This window comes from Colossoma macropomum, unplaced genomic scaffold (genome assembly GCF_904425465.1).
Source record: "Colossoma macropomum unplaced genomic scaffold, Colossoma_macropomum, whole genome shotgun sequence".
NCBI classification, from domain to species: Eukaryota; Metazoa; Chordata; class Actinopteri; order Characiformes; family Serrasalmidae; genus Colossoma; species Colossoma macropomum.
The window spans coordinates 40555563-40575534 of NW_023494793.1; the positions used below are offsets into that span (position 1 = coordinate 40555563).

General features: G+C 40.3%; 1 protein-coding gene across 2 annotated transcripts in view; it reads right to left on the bottom strand.

Annotated features, from left to right (window-relative positions):
- The window catches only part of foxd2 (forkhead box D2), a 21795-nt gene extending 2334 nt beyond the window's left edge, over nt 1-19461 (bottom strand). The window contains exon 1 of one of the 2 annotated variants that reach the window (XR_005007685.1): nt 17776-19461. Coding sequence is in view for 1 of the 2 variants with exons in the window: in XM_036579543.1 (XP_036435436.1) it covers nt 17855-19015 (1161 nt within the window). In the remaining variant the exon portion in view is untranslated. Of the gene's footprint in view, nt 1-15959 lie in introns of those variants that run through there. The other variant, XM_036579543.1, reaches the window with a different exon arrangement.
- Nucleotides 19462-19972: the final 511 nt, after the last annotated feature.

The window sequence follows — 19972 nt, forward strand, 5'->3', positions numbered from 1 at the left end:
TCTATATTGTTCCATTGTACCATATACAACTCATTCTCCATCAGTCTGAGGAACTATTTCACCATGCAAAGAACACTAAGCACACAAATAGTTCCAAGAGTGTTCGTGGTTCTATGTAGAACCATTGGCTTTGCTAAAGAACGCTTGAAGAACCACCCTTTTAAGAGTGCAGCAAAAATCGTTCCTATATAGTTACAAGCCAAACAACTCTTTTTGGTACCATCTACGACATATTTACTATCAATCTGAAGAACCCTTTCACCATGCGAAGAACACTAAGCATGCAAAGGGTTCTTTGAGTAGAAGAACCCTTTCCAGTGCTACAGAGAACCATGTTCTACTAAATAGAACCATATACAATGCATTTGCTATCAGTCTGAAGAAGCATTTCACTGCTCAAAGAACACTCAGCATGCAAATGGTTCCTTGAGTGTACATGGTTCTATGTAGAACCATTGGCTTTGCTAAAGAACCCTTAAAGAACCATGTTGGGGGTTAAAAAAACAAGAATTACGTGTGTGAAACGTTAAAAAAGTGTGAAATATATATTTGTTTAGCTTTTTTTATTCTTATTCAGAAGTTCCCCCAGGGTGGGGGTGGTGTTGTGGGGTTGTCGGGGGTCCGGACAAGCAGCAGATCTGCTAAAGACATCGAGCTCGAGCCTGGCGGACAGACAGCGCGCTTCTCTAAATAAACATTAGTCTTAAAAAGTTTGGCCTCGCGACCTCCATCCCGCTCGCGTTTCACTCACCGGACGGTAAACGCCTCGTGTTTCTTCTGCTTCTGCTCTTCTCTATGGCGGGACTTTCCCCCTCATTCCTCTCCGAAAACAAACCGCGCTTTTATGAAGATATGAACCTCCTCCGCTCGGACCGAGTTTCCCTACCTGGCTCCGGGATAGACGCGCCTTTAACGGCTCACTGCTGCACTTTTTGCATCCCTTTTTTCTGTGGAAAGCAGGATCGTTAAACCTGACACGGGAATTACGTTTTAATTTGGAGATGAAAAGCGACTGTGGCTTCAACCAGACGCCCATAAGACGGTCATATTTTTGTTTAGACAGAGCTCTGATGGCTTTACTGAGGAATTTTCTGCTCTTGCATTTGAGAAGCAGCTCAGCACATCAGATACCTTCTCTGTAAACTCCTCACAGCTCTGTAATACCAAAATCACCACCTCTGTGCCACTCTGGTCGTTAAAATGTCTGACCTCTAGATTAGAAAATTACACTCCAGTGTGTTCAGAGCTGCTCTGTTTAAACACGTCTGTGTTAGATGTAAGTGACACGTTTGGAGGCCTGGCCTGGTTTATGATGGAGACATTTACATAATCATTGTGATTTTGTTGTCTAAGCCAAAACATATCCACTTTATTATGGTTCAAATGGAATTCCAGCATTAAAAAATGTGCGTAGTTCAATCTTTAGAGTGTAAACAGACTTTCTAGGGAAGCTCACCGAGCTACACTCTTCGCAAAAAGGACCCTGTATACAGTACAACCTTAAAAAAGAAGGTTCTCCGAGGGTTCTTTGCCATGAATGGATTCAAAAAGTACATTTAAAAACTATTGTGAAACAATATCTCAGGCAGCATATCGCCACCATCGGAACAAAACCTTGTATCTCCATTTCTGTCGTTTTTCAGTGTTTGACGTAATTTGAAAATGCCTGTTTCCCTTTACACTGTGTGTAAAGTTCATGGCGAATGGACCAACAGAAATGACCCAAAATGATCTGGAAAAAAATCTGGTTCCATTGACTTACATTAAAAGTAAAGTATGTTTTTTGCTTCTCCTGTAAAGTTACCATTATGGAGATACGAGGTTTTGTTCCGACAACAGTGACATGCACAACTGTTTCATCCAAGATCTTTCTGTGAGGGAGTTTTTAGAGGCTTACCTTATCAGACGTCTGGTTCCATTCACCACCACTGTGAACAGCAATTCTACACTCTTATAAAAGGTGGTTCTTCAAGGGTTCTTTAGTCAAGACAAGTTCTTTGAGTCATGAACACAGATTAAATGTTTCTTTGCATTGTGAAATGGTTCTTCAGATTGATGAAGAATGCGTTGTATATGGTTCTATGAAGAAGCTTTTTGAAAAGGGTTCTATATAGCACCAAAAAGGGTTCCACTATTGTTACAAGCCCTTTTTTTGGTACTATATAGAGCCTTTTTTGCTAAGAATATACCAAAAAGGGGTTCTTTGGCTTGTAACAACAGTGGAACCATTTTTAGTGCTACATAGAGCCATAAACAACAAATTCTCCATCAATCTGAAGAACGATTTTACAATTCAAAGAACACTTTAATCATGCAAAGGTTTCTTTGAGTGTTCATGGTTCTATATAGAACTATTTTTTTTTAATAAAGAATGCTTAAAAACCTTAAAATCTCTTAAAACAATCATTTTTAAGAGTGTAGAATTGTTGTTCACAGTGGTGGTGAACCAGACATCAGAAGAGTCTCATGCCTCTAAATGTTCCCTCACAGAAAGATCTCGGATGAAACAGTTGTGCATGTCACTGTTGTCGGAACAAAACCTCGTATCTCCATAATGGTAACTTTACAGGAGAAGCAAAAAACATACTTTACTTTTAATGTAAGTCAGTGGAACCAGAATTTTTTCCAGATCATTTTGGGCCATTTATTTTGGTCCATTTGTCATGAAATTTACACACAACGTAAAGGGAAACAGGTATTTTCAAATTATGTCAAACACTGAAAAACGACAAAAATGGAGATACAAGGTTTTGTTCCGATGATGGCGATATGCTGCCTGAGATATTGTTTTACAATTGTTTTTAAATGTACTTTTTGAATCCATTCATGGCAAAGAACCCTCGGAGAACCATCTTTTTTAAGATTGTACTGTATACAGGGTCCTTTTTCCTAAGAGTGTAGCTCAGAGCTTCCCTAGAAAAAAAGTCATTCCCTCACAGAAGGTTCTTGTATGAAAGTTATAAATATGCTGCTTAATGACTGAGATATTGTTTTACAGTTGTTTTTAGATCATGCGTTTGCCGAAAATGTGCTTTTTCAAATCTATTCATGGTTGAGAGGTACACAAATGGGAGGACATTTTAAGGCAAAATATGGCATGATTTACCACTACCTTGCCATTATAACCATCATATATAAAAGTCAGAAGAATGTGGCAAATTTTCAGCATTATTATTAAATTATTTAGATTGGTTTGATGTGAAATGCTCCATCAAAATTGTTCACAGTTAACAGTTAATGCCTCTAACAGCTCCCTGACAGAAATGTATTACATAAATCAGTTATAAGTAGAGGTCTGAGACAATGCTTTGATATAGCTATAAAATAATGTATTGGCCTAAAATGTACTTTTTAAAGTCCAGGTTGTTTGAGACAAAATAGTCCCCAAAGAAAACTCTTTTTACAGATTTATGACGATTATACCATGAATAACATTACATATAAAACCTCTGAAGACACGTGTAGGTTCACTGGGCATTCTGGACAGCAAATAAAATTGTGTTGTAGACACCATAACGCCTGGTTCCTATCACCACCACTTTTAAAAAATTGTCTTTACAATGAACCATTTCATATCAAACCACTGTGAATGAATCTACTCACATAGCCATTGAATTACACCAAATTTTAAAAATTGGTTGAGTTCCCCTTTAAATGTGATAAATAGGCGTACACCACCAAACGATGGTGTTGCGCATGCGCAGTGCAGTGTTTCTGGGGCCATGTGACTGATATCCTGCTAGTATAAAGCAAACTGTGTTTGTGGGCGAGCAGCAGCTGCCCCTCTCTGTCATGCCGCCGGTGTGAGGGTCACCAGTTAAAGCCCCTGGGCCTCTAATAAAACTCACCCTGAAGGGTCCCTGTAGGGTTCAGTTCAGCTGCAGACCGGGCGACACGCCGGAGGAGAGTTTGCACAGTGGTTGTGTGGGCAAAACCGAGGGCAGCTTACACTAACGAACCGTTTATCCCTTCAGAGGAGGAGGGGCCGCTTCTGCCAGGTCACCTAGCAAGCCCACCAAAAACAGCCACCACCCCAAAATGACTAGTGAGGGTCCATCTGTGTTTAATGCAAATGAGTAGAAAGCTAAATAGATCACATTCTGTATAAACTAGCTAATCTGTTCTCCGTGACTCCTTCTGTGTTGTCTTTTTTTTCAAATAGAGGAGTTTGAAGCAATTTGTAAACACTGTTAAAGTTTCAAACGGAACCATTCACCCCCCCCCCAGTCCAATTATGGCAACCAAGCTGCAAAAACATCCTGTTCTGAAGTGATTGTTTCTGTGATGTCACAAAAATAAGATATTTAAATATATATCCACCTATTCAGCCTACAGCAGTTCACACCGAAGTTCTAAGGAGGGTTTCAGCTTTGAATGCATTCTGAATGAGGCAATACAAGACTGCCAATCAGAACAGAGCTCATTTACATATCGCGGCTGTTGGAACAAAACCTCATATCTCCAATTTTTTCGCTTTTCAGTTTTTGACATAATTTGAAAATGCCTGTTGTCCTTTACATTGTGTGTAAATTTCACTTTCAAATTCAATTTCAAATTCTGGTTCCATTGACTTACATTAAAAGTATAGTACGTTTTTCCTTCTCCTGTAAAGTTACTATTTTGGAGATACAAGGTTTTGTATCAACAGCAGCAATATATCAGTCTGAAAAGCACACTAATGAAATAGTCTGTTTAATTCTAAGAGGTTTGAAAGGGTTGTGTAAAAATAATTGATGACTGTTTTTGAGGCGTAAAATAACAAAAATGTTATAAGTGGACCTCAAGAAAAGAACATAAAATACAATACAATATAGGATAAAGGGCTCTTTAACACAATGATGTTGCATGAAGTCAACCTGAAATCAAATCGGACCCTTTTTACCTTGTTAGTTTGTGCCCCTTTAAACCTGATTCTGTTTGTGGCCTTAGAAACAGAAAGAAAGAAAGAAAGAAAGAAAGAAAGAAAGAAGAGAAGAAAGAAGAAAGAAGAAGAAAGAAAGAAAGAAAGAAAGAAAGAAAGAAAGAAAGAAAGAAAGAAAAAAGAAAGAAGAAAGAAAGACAGAAAGAAAGAAAGAAAGACAAAAGAAAGAAAAAAGAAAGACAGAAAGAAAGACAAAAGAAAGAAAAAAGAAAGAAAGACAAAAGAAAGAAAGAAAGAAAGAAAGAAAGAAAGAAAAAAGACAGAAAGACAGAAAGAAAGAAAAAGACAGAAAGACAGAAAGAAAGAAAGAAAGAAAAAAGACAGAAAGACAGAAAGAAAGAAAGAAAGAAGAAAGAAAGAAAGAAAGAAAGAAAGAAAGAAAGAAAGAAAGAAAGAAAGAAAAAAGAAAGACAGAAAGAAAGAAAGAAAAAAGACAGAAAGTAAGAAAGACAGAAAGAAAGAAAAAAGACAGAAACACAGAAAGAAAGAAAGAAAGAAAGAAAGAAAGAAAGAAAGAAAGAAAGAAAGAAAAAGAAAAGGAAGAAAGAAAGAAAGAAAAGGAAGAAAGAAAAGCAAGAAAGAAGAAAGAAAGACAAAAAGAAAGAAAAGCAAGCAAGAAAGAAAGACAAAAAGAAATAAATAAAGAAAGAAAGAAGACAGAAAGAAAGAAAAAAGACAGAAAGAAAAAAGAAAGAAAAAAGGAAAGAAAGAAAGAAAGAAAAGAAAGACAGAAAGAAAGAAAGAAAGAAAGAAAGAAAGAAAGAAAAGCAAGCAAGAAAGAAAGAAAGACAAAAAGAAAGAAAAAAGAAAGAAAAAAAAGACAGAAAGTAAGAAAGAAATGACAAAAAGAAAGAAAGAAAGAAAGAAAGAAAGAAAGAAAGAAAGAAAGAAAGAAGAAAGACAGAAAGTAAGAAAGACAGAAAGAAAGAAAGAATGAAACGCATTGTTATATTAGACGTTGATTCGCTGAAGCAGACAGTTTTAGAGAACTGACTCACATCAACATAAGTGAATAACTGAATGAATAACCTGACTCAGTGACTCACTCGACTCAGTAACTGACTCAACTCAGTGGCTGACTGACGATTTTCTCTGGATGCCGTTGGACCCTTCCATCAACACTCTCCTGTAAATCACAGTTTAGATTCTGAACAGTAAGACATTCAAACATCCCTGAGCCGAAATGTAAGATTTGTGTATTTAACGAATCAGTGATATTTTCTGTGTGGTGCACTTCGTGTGTTACTAGAAATATACATTTTTGGTTAGTTTCCTAAAGTTTAAATCTGTCTGAGGTAGAATTCATTGGTTAGTTTACTCAGAAACAAAGTGCGGCAATTAGCCTCCCATCTTTACTTCAATGTGAATCCCACTGTTTTTTCTAAATCTCTGTGTAATTATGTTGTTCAGATGTAAATAAAGTCCTTCAGAGCGGTTTGGTGTGAAACGTTCCATTCTAGAGGAAATTACAGAGTCAGAATTGTTCACAGTGGTGGTGATAGGAACCAGACGTCCACCTCCAGAAGCTCTGTGAGGTAGGTTTGTGTTTCATGAATACGCTGCGTGACGCCCGGAACACTGTTTACAAAAGTTTTGAGGTTTTAGGTTTTGGCCTAAAACTTATTTCTCTAAATCCATTTCTGGCAGAGAGGTACCTCCAGAGCGCAGTTCAGCAAAATACACACTTACAAAGTTGGTTCTTCAAAGGTTCTTTATTTAAAAAAAAGGTTTTATTTAGAACCATGAGTTAGAATCATGTCATGCTTTCAGGGTTCTTCGCATGGTGAAATGGTTCTTCACATTGATGGAGAATGTGTTGCATGTGGTTCTATGTAGCACCAAAAAGAGTTCTATTGTTTTCAAGCTTGTAACAACAGGAGAATAGTATATATATAATATATTACTAGAACCAAGTTCCTTTTGTGTGTCAACACACTTGGCCATTACATTCTGGTTCTGATTCTAATACAACACATTCTCCATCAATCTGAAGAACCCTTTCATTATACAAAGAACCTTTTAAGCATGAAATGTTTCTAACTTTTGGTTCTAGATGGTTCTATGTAGCACCAATAAGCATTCTTTCATTGTTATAATGTCAAGCTTGTAACAATAGTTGAGCATTTTTTGTGAGAACCATTTTCCAAAAGCTTCTATATAGAACCACATATAACACATTCTCCATCAGTCTGATGAACCACTTTGCTATGCAAAGAACCATTTATGGTTATAGTGTTCATGATTTTATATAGAACCATTCCCTCATCTAAAGAACCCTTGCAGAACCATCTTTTTTAGTGTGTAGTACCCCCAAAAATCTTTTTTTGCTTTCACTACTATCAACATTACACATAAAAACTCAAAAGTCACGTTTGTGTTCACCGGTCATTTTCATGGTAAATAAAATGGCTCTGTTTGTAGAAATTGCCCCTCCTGGTTCCTATCAGCACCACTGTGGATGAATCTGAGTCAGTGAGTTTCTCTGCAAAGCATCAATTCACCTCAAGCCACTGGATTTGTTTACATCGCAGTGGCTGAATTATGCAGAAATTTTGAAAAGACGGTGGAGTTCCCCTTTAATTAAACCCAACGTTTACATTTCACAGTGTAATCATACATATTAAATGCTATTACCGGGTCACTGTCTGACCAAACCTCGCTGAGAGGCCTTTTTAGAAAGGCCTGCACTGCTGGACTCCTGAGTGGCCGTGTTTCTCAAAACACAGTGAAATATGAATATCTTAGCATTTCTGAAGCACGGAAAATCTGTAAAAACATGTTACTACAAAACAGTGAGCAGCTTTTGTGACTCCCTAGAAAACAACTGAGGCAAAGTTATGTCAGCACGGAGCCTGTATAAACACTAAAAATGCTCATGGAAAGGCCTTTTTTGCAGCGAGCTACATTTGTGGGTTAGTAAGCCAACCTTGCAGAAAATGAAGTTAGAGAAGGGCAATAGGTGCCGTTAAGCTACTTACATGGATGAACCACATCCAAGAATGAAGGTTTTGAGCCAGCAAGCTTAGTGCATAGGCACGTTTACAGCTCGCTGTGCGACCAGTAGGTCAGCTTGCAGGCTTTTTAAGCGGAAGTTCCACCGATTTGTCAAAATTTCTGGATAATTAAATAACTAAGATGTAAAGTCATTCACTGGCAACCTGTCCAGGGTGTATCCTGCCTTCCGCCTAATGATAGCTGGGATAGGCTCCAGCACCCCACCGTGACCCAGAGGGATAAGCGGTTTAGATGATGTGTATGTGTGTGTGTGTGTAAACTCATTCAGAGTGGTTTGGTATGAAATGCCCAGCTCTAGAGAAACTTACCCGGTCAGAATTGTTCACAGTGGTGGTGATAGGAACCAGACGTCCACCTCTAAAAGCTTTTTATGTTTTATGAAAAGATTTTCACTTAAAATGTATTTTAATCCATTTATTTTCATCCATTCATGGTGGAGGGATACATGCAGGGTGTTGTGAGGCAAAAACGTCCCCAAAGAAAACTTATTTTTTTAGATTTACCACTATTTTACCATAATCATGTCAGAATTGTTCACAGTGGTGGTGATAGGAACCAGACGTCATTCAATGCATCCCAGAGTTTTGAGATAAAGTTTTGAATTTAAACATACTTTAAGAATATTATTTTTTCCAGTTCACCACAATTGTACAATTATCAGCACTGCAACTCAGACGACACGTGTACACTCTTTAAAAAAAGGTTCTTCAAGGGTTCTCAGTAAAGACAACGGTTCTATATAGCATCATGAGCATGCAAAGGACCATTTGCATGATTAAATGGCTCTGTAAATCATGAAATCGTTCTTCAGATTGATGGGAAATGTGTTGTATATGGTTCTACGGTTCTATATAGACTCTTTTTGAAAAAGGTGCTATACAGCACCAAAAAGGGTTCTGCTGTAGTTACAATGTCAAGGTTGTAACAATGGAAGAACCATTTTTGGTGCTATATTGAACCATATACAACACATTCCACGTCCATATGAAGAACAATTTCACCATCCAAAGAACTATTTAAGCATGCAAATGGTTCTTTGAATGTTCACGGTTCTAGAGCCATTGTCTTTACTAAAGAACCTTTGAAGATGGTTCTTTAGTAAGCATTTTTGGCTTAAAACATACTTTAAAAAAAAACTTTTTTTTCAGATTCACCACTATTGCATCATTATCAGCACTACAACTCAGATGACACAAGTACCATTAAAAAAGGTTCTTCATGGGTTCTTAGCAAAGACAATAAATATATAGAATCATGCGCACCGAAAGAATAATTTGCATGCTTAAATGGTTCTGTGCATCATGAAATCGTTCTTCAGATTAATGGGGAATGTGTTGTATATGGTTCCATGGTTCTATATAGACCTTTTATGAAAAGGGATCTATACAGCACCAAAAAGGGTTCTGCTGTAGTTATGATGAAAAGATTGTAACAATAGAAGTACACTTTTTGGTGCTACATTTTCACCCATCATCAATAAGCTACACTCTTAAAAAGATGGTTCTTCAATGGTTCTTTAGTAAAGAACCCTTGAAAACACTCAAAGAGCCCTTGAATAAAGGGTTTTTTGCATTGTGAAAGGGTTCTTCAGATTGATGGAGAATGTGCTGTAGCTGGTCCTATATAGAACCCTTTTTGAAACAGGTTTTCTATAACACCAAAAAGGGTTCCACTATTGTTACAAGCCAAAGACCCCTTCTGGTACATTCTTAGCAAAAAGGGTTCTATATAGTACCAAAAAGCTTCAAACGTTATTCAGATTGGCTACAAAAGCTTCTATATAGAACCACATACAACAAATTCTCCATCCATATGAAGAACCATTTCACCATTCAAAGGACCCTTGACAGTACAGCCGGAGAACCCTTTTTGGTGCTACAGAGAACCACATACAACAAATTCTCCATCGGTCAGAAGAACCATTTCACCATGCAAAGAACCCTTTAAGCATGCAGATGGTTCTTTGAGTGTACATGGTTCTAGAGCCATTGTCTTCACTAAAGAACCCTTGAAGAGAACCATCTTTAATAGTGTAGGTTTACTGGTCGTTTTCGGAAAATGTAAATAAAAAGTCTATATCTGCGTTGTAGACGTCTGGTTCCTATCGCCACCACTGTAAAGAAATCCGAATGAGCATGTTTCTCAACAATGAACGTTGCAAACGTTTCAAACGTTTCACGTCAAACCGCCTTGACTGACATTGTTGACGTTTCAACTGAATTAAGAAGGAATTTTGAAAAACGGGTGGAGTTCCCCTTTAAGGGAGCACAGCTCTGCGAAGGCGCTTTACCCGCAGACGGCGCGTAGCTCGCTGTGTGTGTGGGATGGGAGCGCAGCAGCAGCAGGTGCCCTCGGCGCGCCTGAGCGTGTCGGAGTAGATGAGGCGAACACGTCCAAAGTTAATATTTTGTTTCCAGAGAAGAGGGGAGTCCTGTATCTGCGCTTTATTTACACACGCTAAATTAATTAAGCGGAGGATTCCTCAGCGCGCTGGAAAAACACGCAGGGAGGGCCTCATTTATTGTGGCCGTACATCTCCGCTCTCAGTGTCCGGCGTGTCAGGGGACCGCATTCCAGCACAATGAGCGCGAGAGCTCCACTCATCTGTTTATTTCACCACGGCGAGTGTGCGTGTAACGAAGAGAGAGAGAGAGAGAGAACGGGAGGGGGGGGGGCAATCACAGAGGGGTCCTATGCATATATAAGACATTATGCTTATATGCGGTTGTATGCAAAAGTTTGGGCACCCTGTTAATTTTCTAAGTGACAATAATAAGGCAAATAAAGTTGCACACTTTCTACTCATTTGCTGGGTTTAACATATTGGAAAACAATAAAACCTCAATTATAATATATATAATGCAAGACTGTAGCTCTGCATTGTCCCTGCGCGCGCAGCTTTTAACGCCTTCTGAGATACTGTGAGGAGGTTCGACCCATGAGCATCAAAACACAGGCAAATCTGTGGCTCCTACTGAGATGACCCCGTCCTCATCATCACACACCGACAGGCAGATTGGACATCAGGTGCGGTGGTGACGTCCGCGTTACCGACAGTCTAACTTTCTAAATACCTACCTTTAAAAAGAGTTTAAAAAAAATAGCGATGACCTTATGATAAGACCTTAAAGGGACGTTCCACCGATTTCTCAAAATGTCTGCGTGATTAAGTGGTTAAGATGTAAACAGAGTGATTCAGAGTGGTTTGGGGTGAAACGCTCTGTTCTAGAGAAACTTACCGAGTCTGAGGTGTTTACAGTGGTGGTGATAGGAACCAGACGTCTGAAGAGTTTAACGGCTTCATAGATATTCAAAACTAGTGGTTTAGGATAGTGAATAAAACGTTTATTTGCTTTGTGACCTCTGGTTCCCATCATCACCACTGTAAAGAAATCAGCCAGTACGTTTCACATCAAACCACTCTGAATGACTTTGTTTACATCTTTGTTTACAATTGGTGTAATTCTCCTTTAACTAGTATTACTAGAAAGGGTAATTACTATTAAGTGTAAGTATTATTATTATTATTATTATTATTATTATTATTATTGCTGATGTTGTTTGAAAACAACAGCAACAACACTACTCTTATTACTAGCAGTAATAATAATAATAATAATAATAATAATAATAATAACAGGAGGAGAATTATATAAAAATTATTCTGTAATAGAATTAATTACTCGCTGTTTAGCTTCACATTTGGGAAATAAACTGGATTAATAATCGATTTTAAACCGGTTCAAGTCCGGTTATAAATCTGTTATTTTCCTTTATGTACTTTAATACTGCCTGTTTAAAATCCTGTTAAAAATTGGTTTTGATTTTCTTATTAATTTTAGAAAGAAATATAATGCAACAATTGCTTCTAGTATTAATCCTAATAATAATAATAATGATGATGATGATGATGATGATGATGGTGGTGGTGGTGGTGGTGGTTAGGAAGAGCAAATAGAAAGAAGATGTGCGTAAGTAAATGTATAAATATTGTCCTATGGTCGGTGAACGTGGCGCTATTATTATTATTGTGATTATTATGAGGTTTGGGCCGGTCTGCCAGCATCACTTCCCAGATTTACATCTGTAATCCGGACGGATCCAGTGTGATAGATTAATCTCTCACCGCTCGTGCACTCACTAATTCAATATTTAATACGTTGTTTTGGGGTGAAACAACATTAGACTCGCCCACAGCGAGTGGCACTCCAAGACGGTCTCACTGAAACGGGGGGTTTCTGTCTCTCCTGAATCTACAGGAGTGTATCAGCTTCCCCAAATCTGAGCACGTGAAGCAGCTCGCGCTAATCTGCTAAAACTGTCTACAGCCATTATCCTAAAATTAGACGCTCCAAATAAACGCCTGTATGGAAAAAATACAAATAAGTAGGAGGCCAAACAGAGGCTGAAAGCACGCGCTCGGTGCAGCAGAGGTGAACAGAGAGGAAAGCACGCGGGAAAATATAAACGTGTGAGCAATTCAAGCAGAAGGAAGAGAAAACGCGACACTGCAGCGGGTTTAGGAGTCGCTCTTTAACATGCATTCGCTTTGAAACGACACAGCGCGAGAGCAGAAGTGGTGATGTGCCGTGGGCTACATGGGTGGTCCGGCACGGTGTAACCAACACACCACATGGGGCAGGAAAAAATGAAAGCTGAAAGCTGAGGGTAATTAGAGGGACTTAGGGCTGTTAGCCTTTGCCATGTAACCCATGATTTAACACTATCGATTCGATTAGAAGGCAGAGAGGAGGTTTCTCATGGAGAAGCAGACCCAGCGCCCCGGAGGAGAGAACCAGACTCCTCTTCTGCCGGAAAGCCGCCCAAACTAAAGCCAGCGGCGGCCTAACAGCAGAGAGGAGAGGCTGGAGGTGGTTCGAAGGCGTCGCTCAACCCTCACTCGACTTTTATCCCCAACCTGTAGCTCAGGTCCATCATCATATCATCATATAGACTGTATATGATATTTGATATATGATGTCAGTCTGAAATAACGGCTTTACCTTTTAGCTGCGTTTAAAGATCAAAATCACAGAGCGATTCTGCGTTGACCTCGCGCCACCTCCAGCCCGCACGAGCTTTCCTTTCACGCTTTCTGACTGACACACATGACCTCTGCTAAGAGGACTGGGGTCAAACTGAAACAACATTATAAAGACCACTTCATCCACAATAATAATAATAATAATAATAATAATAATAATAATATTCATAATAATAATAATAATAATAATAATAATAATAATAATAATAATAATAATTAGTAAGCATTGATAATATATACAACAATTAATTAAAGATCATTTTAACAGCTCCTAATATCTTAAGCAATTTTATACATTACAACTATGAGCAATATGGAACAAAATTAAACATGGCGACAACAACAACAGCAATAATAATAATAATAATAATAATAATAATAACACACTGTAAAAATAGCTCGTCAGATCAACCTAGAAAATTAATTATTGTGCTAAAAAAAGTAAATTAATTAGTTTTATTCAACCTAAATTAATACTTTGAATGAACGATTCTTTCAATAATTTCCAATTTTTTTTTTGTTGAATAAAATTAGTTTTAATTGCTTGTTACCATATTACATTTTTTTTAGGTTGATCTGACGAGCCGTTTTATACAGTGTAGTAATAATAATAATAATAATATCTGGTTTTCAACCTCGTTTCCCTTCTGCACGTATTGATGATGGTTTGTTAATAGAATAGAATAGAATAGAATAGAACAGAAAAATCTAATAAAAACATGAATAACAGTGCACAACACGTTATATACAGACATCCAGCTGGATACTGTAACTGATAAAAATAAGAAGAAGAAGATTTAAAAGAAAATTTGAAATGATCAATGATCTATAATCTAGATATTTTCAAAAATAAATAAATAATCGAACAATAAAAATCCGCTGCGAATCGTTCTAAATTCATAATAACATCCTGAAAGTTTTGTCCGCACATTTTTCCGAGTTATTTCCTTTTTCTGATGCTAATTCTGCCAATAAGCCTGTGAGCCAACAAACTCCATTAAGGTTCCCAACAAACCCGTGCGTGTTCGCTTCAGTGGCTCCGAGAGGGAGAGAAGGAGCTCGCGGGAGCGCGCGCAGCCCCCTCCTTTCACTCCTAATAATAAGCTGTCAAAAACACCCCGCCGAGCAAATTTAGCCGTTTAAGAAAGGCCTTCCACCCAACCGCGCGCTCGGGCGAGCCTCGAATGGACTCGCGCTTCTGCTGTTTTGCCTCTTTTTGCACATGTTCAGAAACACAACGCGCCGGAGAAGAAAGAGGAGCCGAGAGTCTTTTAAGAAGCATAGAAAGCGTGCATGTGTGTATACGTGCATGTGTGTGTGTGTGGCTCGCGCTCGCTGGGGGGGATCTGTCTGACTGTGCAGCTCATTCAGGCCCAAAGGGACAAAGTCTTCAGCAACAACATCAACAAACGGGCAGCCAGAAAAGAAAGCGGCGCATTATCGTGGATTAGATTCCAGATGAGAAAAAGAAAATAAAACTGCTACTACAAATTAGGATCCCCGAGAGATGGTGGGTAGCCATGTAGAAGCCTCACATTCAATTACAGGCTTTTCAGAAACCCCGATGTCCCCTTTCATTTGCGCTCTTTGTCATTTGCCAGAAACTACTCAATTATCGTGGCTCCCGATGCCACACAGGATCAGAGCCCGGCGAGGCTCGCGGCTCGCGAGAGCGCGGACAGGCCCGGTCTGCTGCTTATTTACTTCAGCACTGCTGTTTACATCCTAGCCTGAGCAACGACAGGCCTCCAGCAGACATCACTAAAATACGATTTTCTGTTCTGAAAAATAAGCAAACTGCGCTTTGATGTTGAACTCCGGCCGTGACCCATTAATCTGGTCTAAAACCTGATTGGGGAATCTAAGTTTAAAAAGGTCTATTTTATAGCGACGCTGATCGATACTCCCTCGGTTCTTCAAGGGTTCTTTGGTAATTTAAGGAAATCTTTAGAAAAGCAATATTTAACGATATTCTGTACCATTTAAATGCTTCTTTTCATGATTCATTGTGTACGGTTCTTCAGGGAACCTTTTAACAAATGGTTCCGCCTAGAACCCTTTTTGACACCACATAGAACCCTTTTGCTAAGAGATTAAGAATTAGAACACTTAGAAATACAGTATTATAATACAGAATAGTGTTAGTAGGAGTGTAAATCTCATATAGGATGAATTAATATTAATTGAATTAATCTTAATAAAATTTAATAGTAAGACCAATAGATGCAAAAAACGAGATGATTTGGGGATATATATATATATATAAATAAATACAAGTAAAGCATCGCAATTAGGCCTAACTGACTGTCCAAACTGTGAAGTCCAGTTTAGTTCACCGAAAGGCATTGTGGGGAAAGGACAGCCTTGGCTCCTTTGAGTCTCCATAGCTTGCTTTTTCTGTGTCTTCTGTGTTTATTGCCTCAGGTGTCATGGCTAAAACAGGTAAAGGCAGCTCGAGGCATAATTCACTTGAGTGTGTTTAGCTGTAAAAGGGGAATTTCGCCGAATTGTCAAAATTTATATAATCCAATAGACGTAAACAAACTCTATCTATAGAGTGGATCAGCTTCTCTACAATGCACTATTTCACATCAAAGCACCCTGAACGACTTTGTTTACAAAGACTGAATTAGGCTTAAATTTTGAAAAAAATTGGTGGAATTCCCCTTTAAGGGACAATGTTAACTTATATGAGTGCATTTAAAGTCAGTGCATTCAGAAATGAGGGAAATGACAGGATACGAGTCTGTTTATGGGGTCTCACATCAGTATTTAACGTGAAGCAAGTTCAGCACAGTGCACCTGAGACCCCCCCCGCCTCCACACCAGCATAGAAGCTCTGAAAACAGGTTGAGGTTAAAAAAAAGAGGCTGGATTGATGCAAAAAAAAACAAAAAAATCTGTAGATTAATATGCGGCCCTATTGTGTTCTATTTCATGTTCCTGGCGTAAAGAACGCACACCCCAAAAAAGAGTACCTTTAAAATTCACAAAACATTTATTTTCTTATCATTACAACAAAATGACCTATAGACATGACGAGCTTCATCCGTCTTTACACATAGAACAACATCCTCTTCACAGATTATTTTCATTGTAAATAATAATAATAATAATAAGACCTTATGCACAAGGGAAACAAAAACAAAAACAGAATGAGAGGTAATGCGATTTACACCAACGCCACATAATCGTCTACGGACGAAAATAATAATAATAAAATAAGATTTGAAAAATAACTCTAAGTTCACGACCACGACCACTTCGTTAGGGAGGGGAGTGGGAATTCAGCCTGTGTGATCTATTTACAACCCCACTGTCTCTCCAGCCATGTGCTTCTCCAAAGAAACGAGTTCGACCTGAGTTTTCGCTCTCGGTATTATTATTATTATTATTATTATTATTATTAACAGTGCTTTTCACAAATTCCCTCACCTACATACATACATACATACATACATACATATATATTTATAAACCATTAAAATAGCAAATGACAATCTTCATTGAAGCCCACGGACAGGGATTCGAGCACAACGAGCGAAATGAATGAACATTTTCATTTTCTACTCAAAAAGTAGATTTAGGAGGAAAAAAGGTGAAAAAGGGTGAAATCTCAACCTCTTAACCTCAAGCTGCTTTTTAAATGATCTTTCTGCCTTCACGATGCTTCTATTGTACATATTTACAGTTCATAAATAGAATTATTCCTGGGGTGGATTCAGATATAATACGGACATCAATTTTCAATCTCACATTGATTGCGAAATTCTTTCATTCAATTTCCCACAAAGAATCTGTTCAATTTACTGATAAAAATAACTGAATGCTGCTTTTTACAGGATTTCATTTGCTCGTGTAGATAAGTGTGAAGGTAACTCCACTTCCATTTTTTTTAATAGTTAAATAGTTCAGATGTAAACAGAGTCGTTCAGAGTGGTTTGGTGTGAAATGCTCTGTTCTAAAGAAACTTATCTGGAATGGTTCACAGCGGTGGTGATAGGAACCAGACGTCCACCTCTAGAAGATCCCTCACACAAAGTTGCTGTGTGAACTGATTTGTGACATGATTTTTTGGCCTGGAGTGTATTTTTAAAAAGGTGTAAGGATACATGCAGGGTGTTTTAAGGCAAAATAGTCCCCCTAAGAAAACCTTTCCCCCCTTTCACGACTATTTTACCATCATCAGTCTTCCATACAAACACTCAGAAGACACGTGCAGGTTCACTGGTGGGTTTGGATGGTAAATAAAATGGCTATATGACTTTGTGCTGTAGTCATGGTGACCCCTGCTTCCTATCACCACCACTGTAAAAGTCTGAGTCTGTAAGTTTCTCTATAATGAACCATTTCACATCAAAGCAGTCTGAATGAATGTTGGCATCTAATAATTGTACTGCGAGGAAATTTTGAAAAATGGGTGGAATTCCCCTGTGAAGTGTGTTTTTTTTTTCCCCTTTTTTTTTAAATCTCGAGTTTGCTGTAAAAATTCTTTTTACAATTAATTAGTTACAATTAGTTACAAATTATTTTTCGTTTGAAATGTAAATAAACCTAGCAGTGTTGATTCTATTAAAGTGACACGAACCCGGATTATACTGGATCCGATTTAAACTGAGGAATCTGAATGCATTTACCAAAAAGGGAAAAGTAAGAAAACAGAAATATTTTCACTGCATTATTTAATGTCCCATATTACCTGAATCCACCCTTACTGCGTGTCAAATTTACCCCCAAAAAACTTGAGTGAGACCTTTAGTTTCCCAAAATAAAAAGCACAAAATGTCAATCCTACCTTATGAAATGCGTTTTGCTTTTTTTCTAAAATAAAAAAACAAACAAACAAAAAACGGCTGGTTCAAGTTCAAGTCCAGTCAGAAGTGGCAGCCGTTCAGGTTCTTGCTGGAGAAAGTCTGAGCTCGCAGGGTTGACGGCGGCGGCGGAGGCGGCGGCGCGAGCGAGGGCGCGATCACGGCCAGCACGTGCGCCGCAGCGTTAGGGCTGTAGGCGGGCGCGGGCGCGGCGCCTATGATGTTGTCTATGGTGAAGGGTGAAGGGCGCCCGGGCGCGCTCCCGGTCCCGTTGGCGCTGGAGTTGGAGTTCATGTCCAGCTTGTGCGCTCGCGCCACCAGCCCCGTGTCCGGGTAGAAGGGCTTCCGCGGATCTGCCCCCAACAGGGACGACGAAGACGACGGAGGGGGCGGCGGCGGCGGCGGGAAAACGGAGGGCGGACTGGCGAGGGCGCACGGTGCGTTTTGGAACGGAAACGTTGCCCCAGTGTGGGCGGGATGGTACGGGTGGTGATGGTGATGGTGGTGGTGGTGGGGCACGTGCAGGGCTTGCAGCTGGAGGCCGTAGCCGTAGCCGTAGGGGGGGTAAAATCCCGGGAGGAAGCCTCCGGTGTCCCGCAGGATGTCGCCGCCCTGGTGGCGCTTGAAGCGCTTGCGCCGCCGCAGGAAGCTGCCGTTGTCGAACATGTCCGCGGACTCCGGGTCCAGCGTCCAGTAGTTGCCTTTGCCGGGGTTGCCCGGCTCGCGCGGGATCTTCACGAAGCAGTCGTTGAGGGAGAGGTTGTGGCGGATGGAGTTCTGCCACGCGGGGAACTTCTCGCGGTAGTACGGGAAGCGGCCGCTGATGAATTCGCAGATCTCGCTGAGCGTGAGCCGCTTCTTGGGGCTCTGCAGGATGGCCATGGTGATCAGCGCGATGTACGAGTACGGCGGCTTCACCAGCGCGTTCTTGGACGCCTTGTCGGTGGCGGCGGCGGCCACGGACTCGCCCGGACTTTCCGCGCCACCAACGACCACGACGCTCTCGCCGCTGCCGTCTTTGGCGGCCGCCGCGAGCCTGGACGCGTCGTCCGGGTCATCGTCGTCGTCGTCGTCGTCCACCTCCGAGTCCGTTCGGAAAGGCGCGAGGCGCGGCGCGTACCTCCCGTCCTGCGTCGTCGCCACGTCGCCGCCAACCACGTCGATGTCCTCCACGTCGTCCGCGGACGGCGCCGAGCCGTCGGACGCGTCCGTGCCCAGAGTCATCCTCGGACAGTCTCTTCTTCGCCCGCTCTCGCGCTCCGTGTCCAGCCTCTCTAGCGCGAGTGTAGGTTTTGGCCCCACTCCTTGCTACCCTCCCTCCCACCCCCCTACCCCAGCCACCCCCACCGCACTCACTCTCCCACTCGGCGACTTTCTTTCAACAGCTGCTGCTTTTCTCTCTCTGTAGTGCAAAACAAACAGACTAAAAACTAAATTTAAAACTTCATCCCAGAGACGCAGAGCTACGCAGCATTGCAGGAGAATGTAAATATAAACTTTTTAAAACTCGCACGCGACGTCCTCGTGCACCATAAACTCTTTATTTTGTTTTTTGGCCGGATTTTTACCTCGATTCAACCTTTGCTTTCATGTTTATTATCTTTTATTTATTTTATCTTGAGGATTTGTTAGCAGCGCGTGCAGCTGCCCCCAGACTATGTCCCCTCTATTTATCCTCACCGCCCCACGTCACATGACTGACCGCGTCAGTAACCAGTAATCGGGAGCGGCGGAAACTTTAGCAGGTTTTTGTTTTTTTCCCACCCGTTTTCCGGCTAAGCCCCGCCCTCCTGCACTCGGATTGGTTAATAGTTCGTACTCGCGGGCTTCCGCCATTCTGTAACGCACCACCGTATTATGAGCATGAGCTACTAGCCAATCCCAGTGTTGAGGGGCGGGGCTTTGGAGTTCTGTAACTGCGAACCTTGCTAGCCAATCCGAGCTCAGGAGGGCGGGGCTGACCCGAAAACGGGTCGTAAATAAATAACGCAGCGGCTGCGCTGATTTGTTTTCGTCTTCAAAAAGTTATTTTGAACATTTTAAACTTTTGATGGAAACTGATTCAACATTATTTTTACATGATTCCGATTTACATTACACCTGACATAATAATTCTAATAACGTTTTTTTATAACGTTATTAATATCACTCAATCTGTTTCATCAATACTGGTCCTTAAAC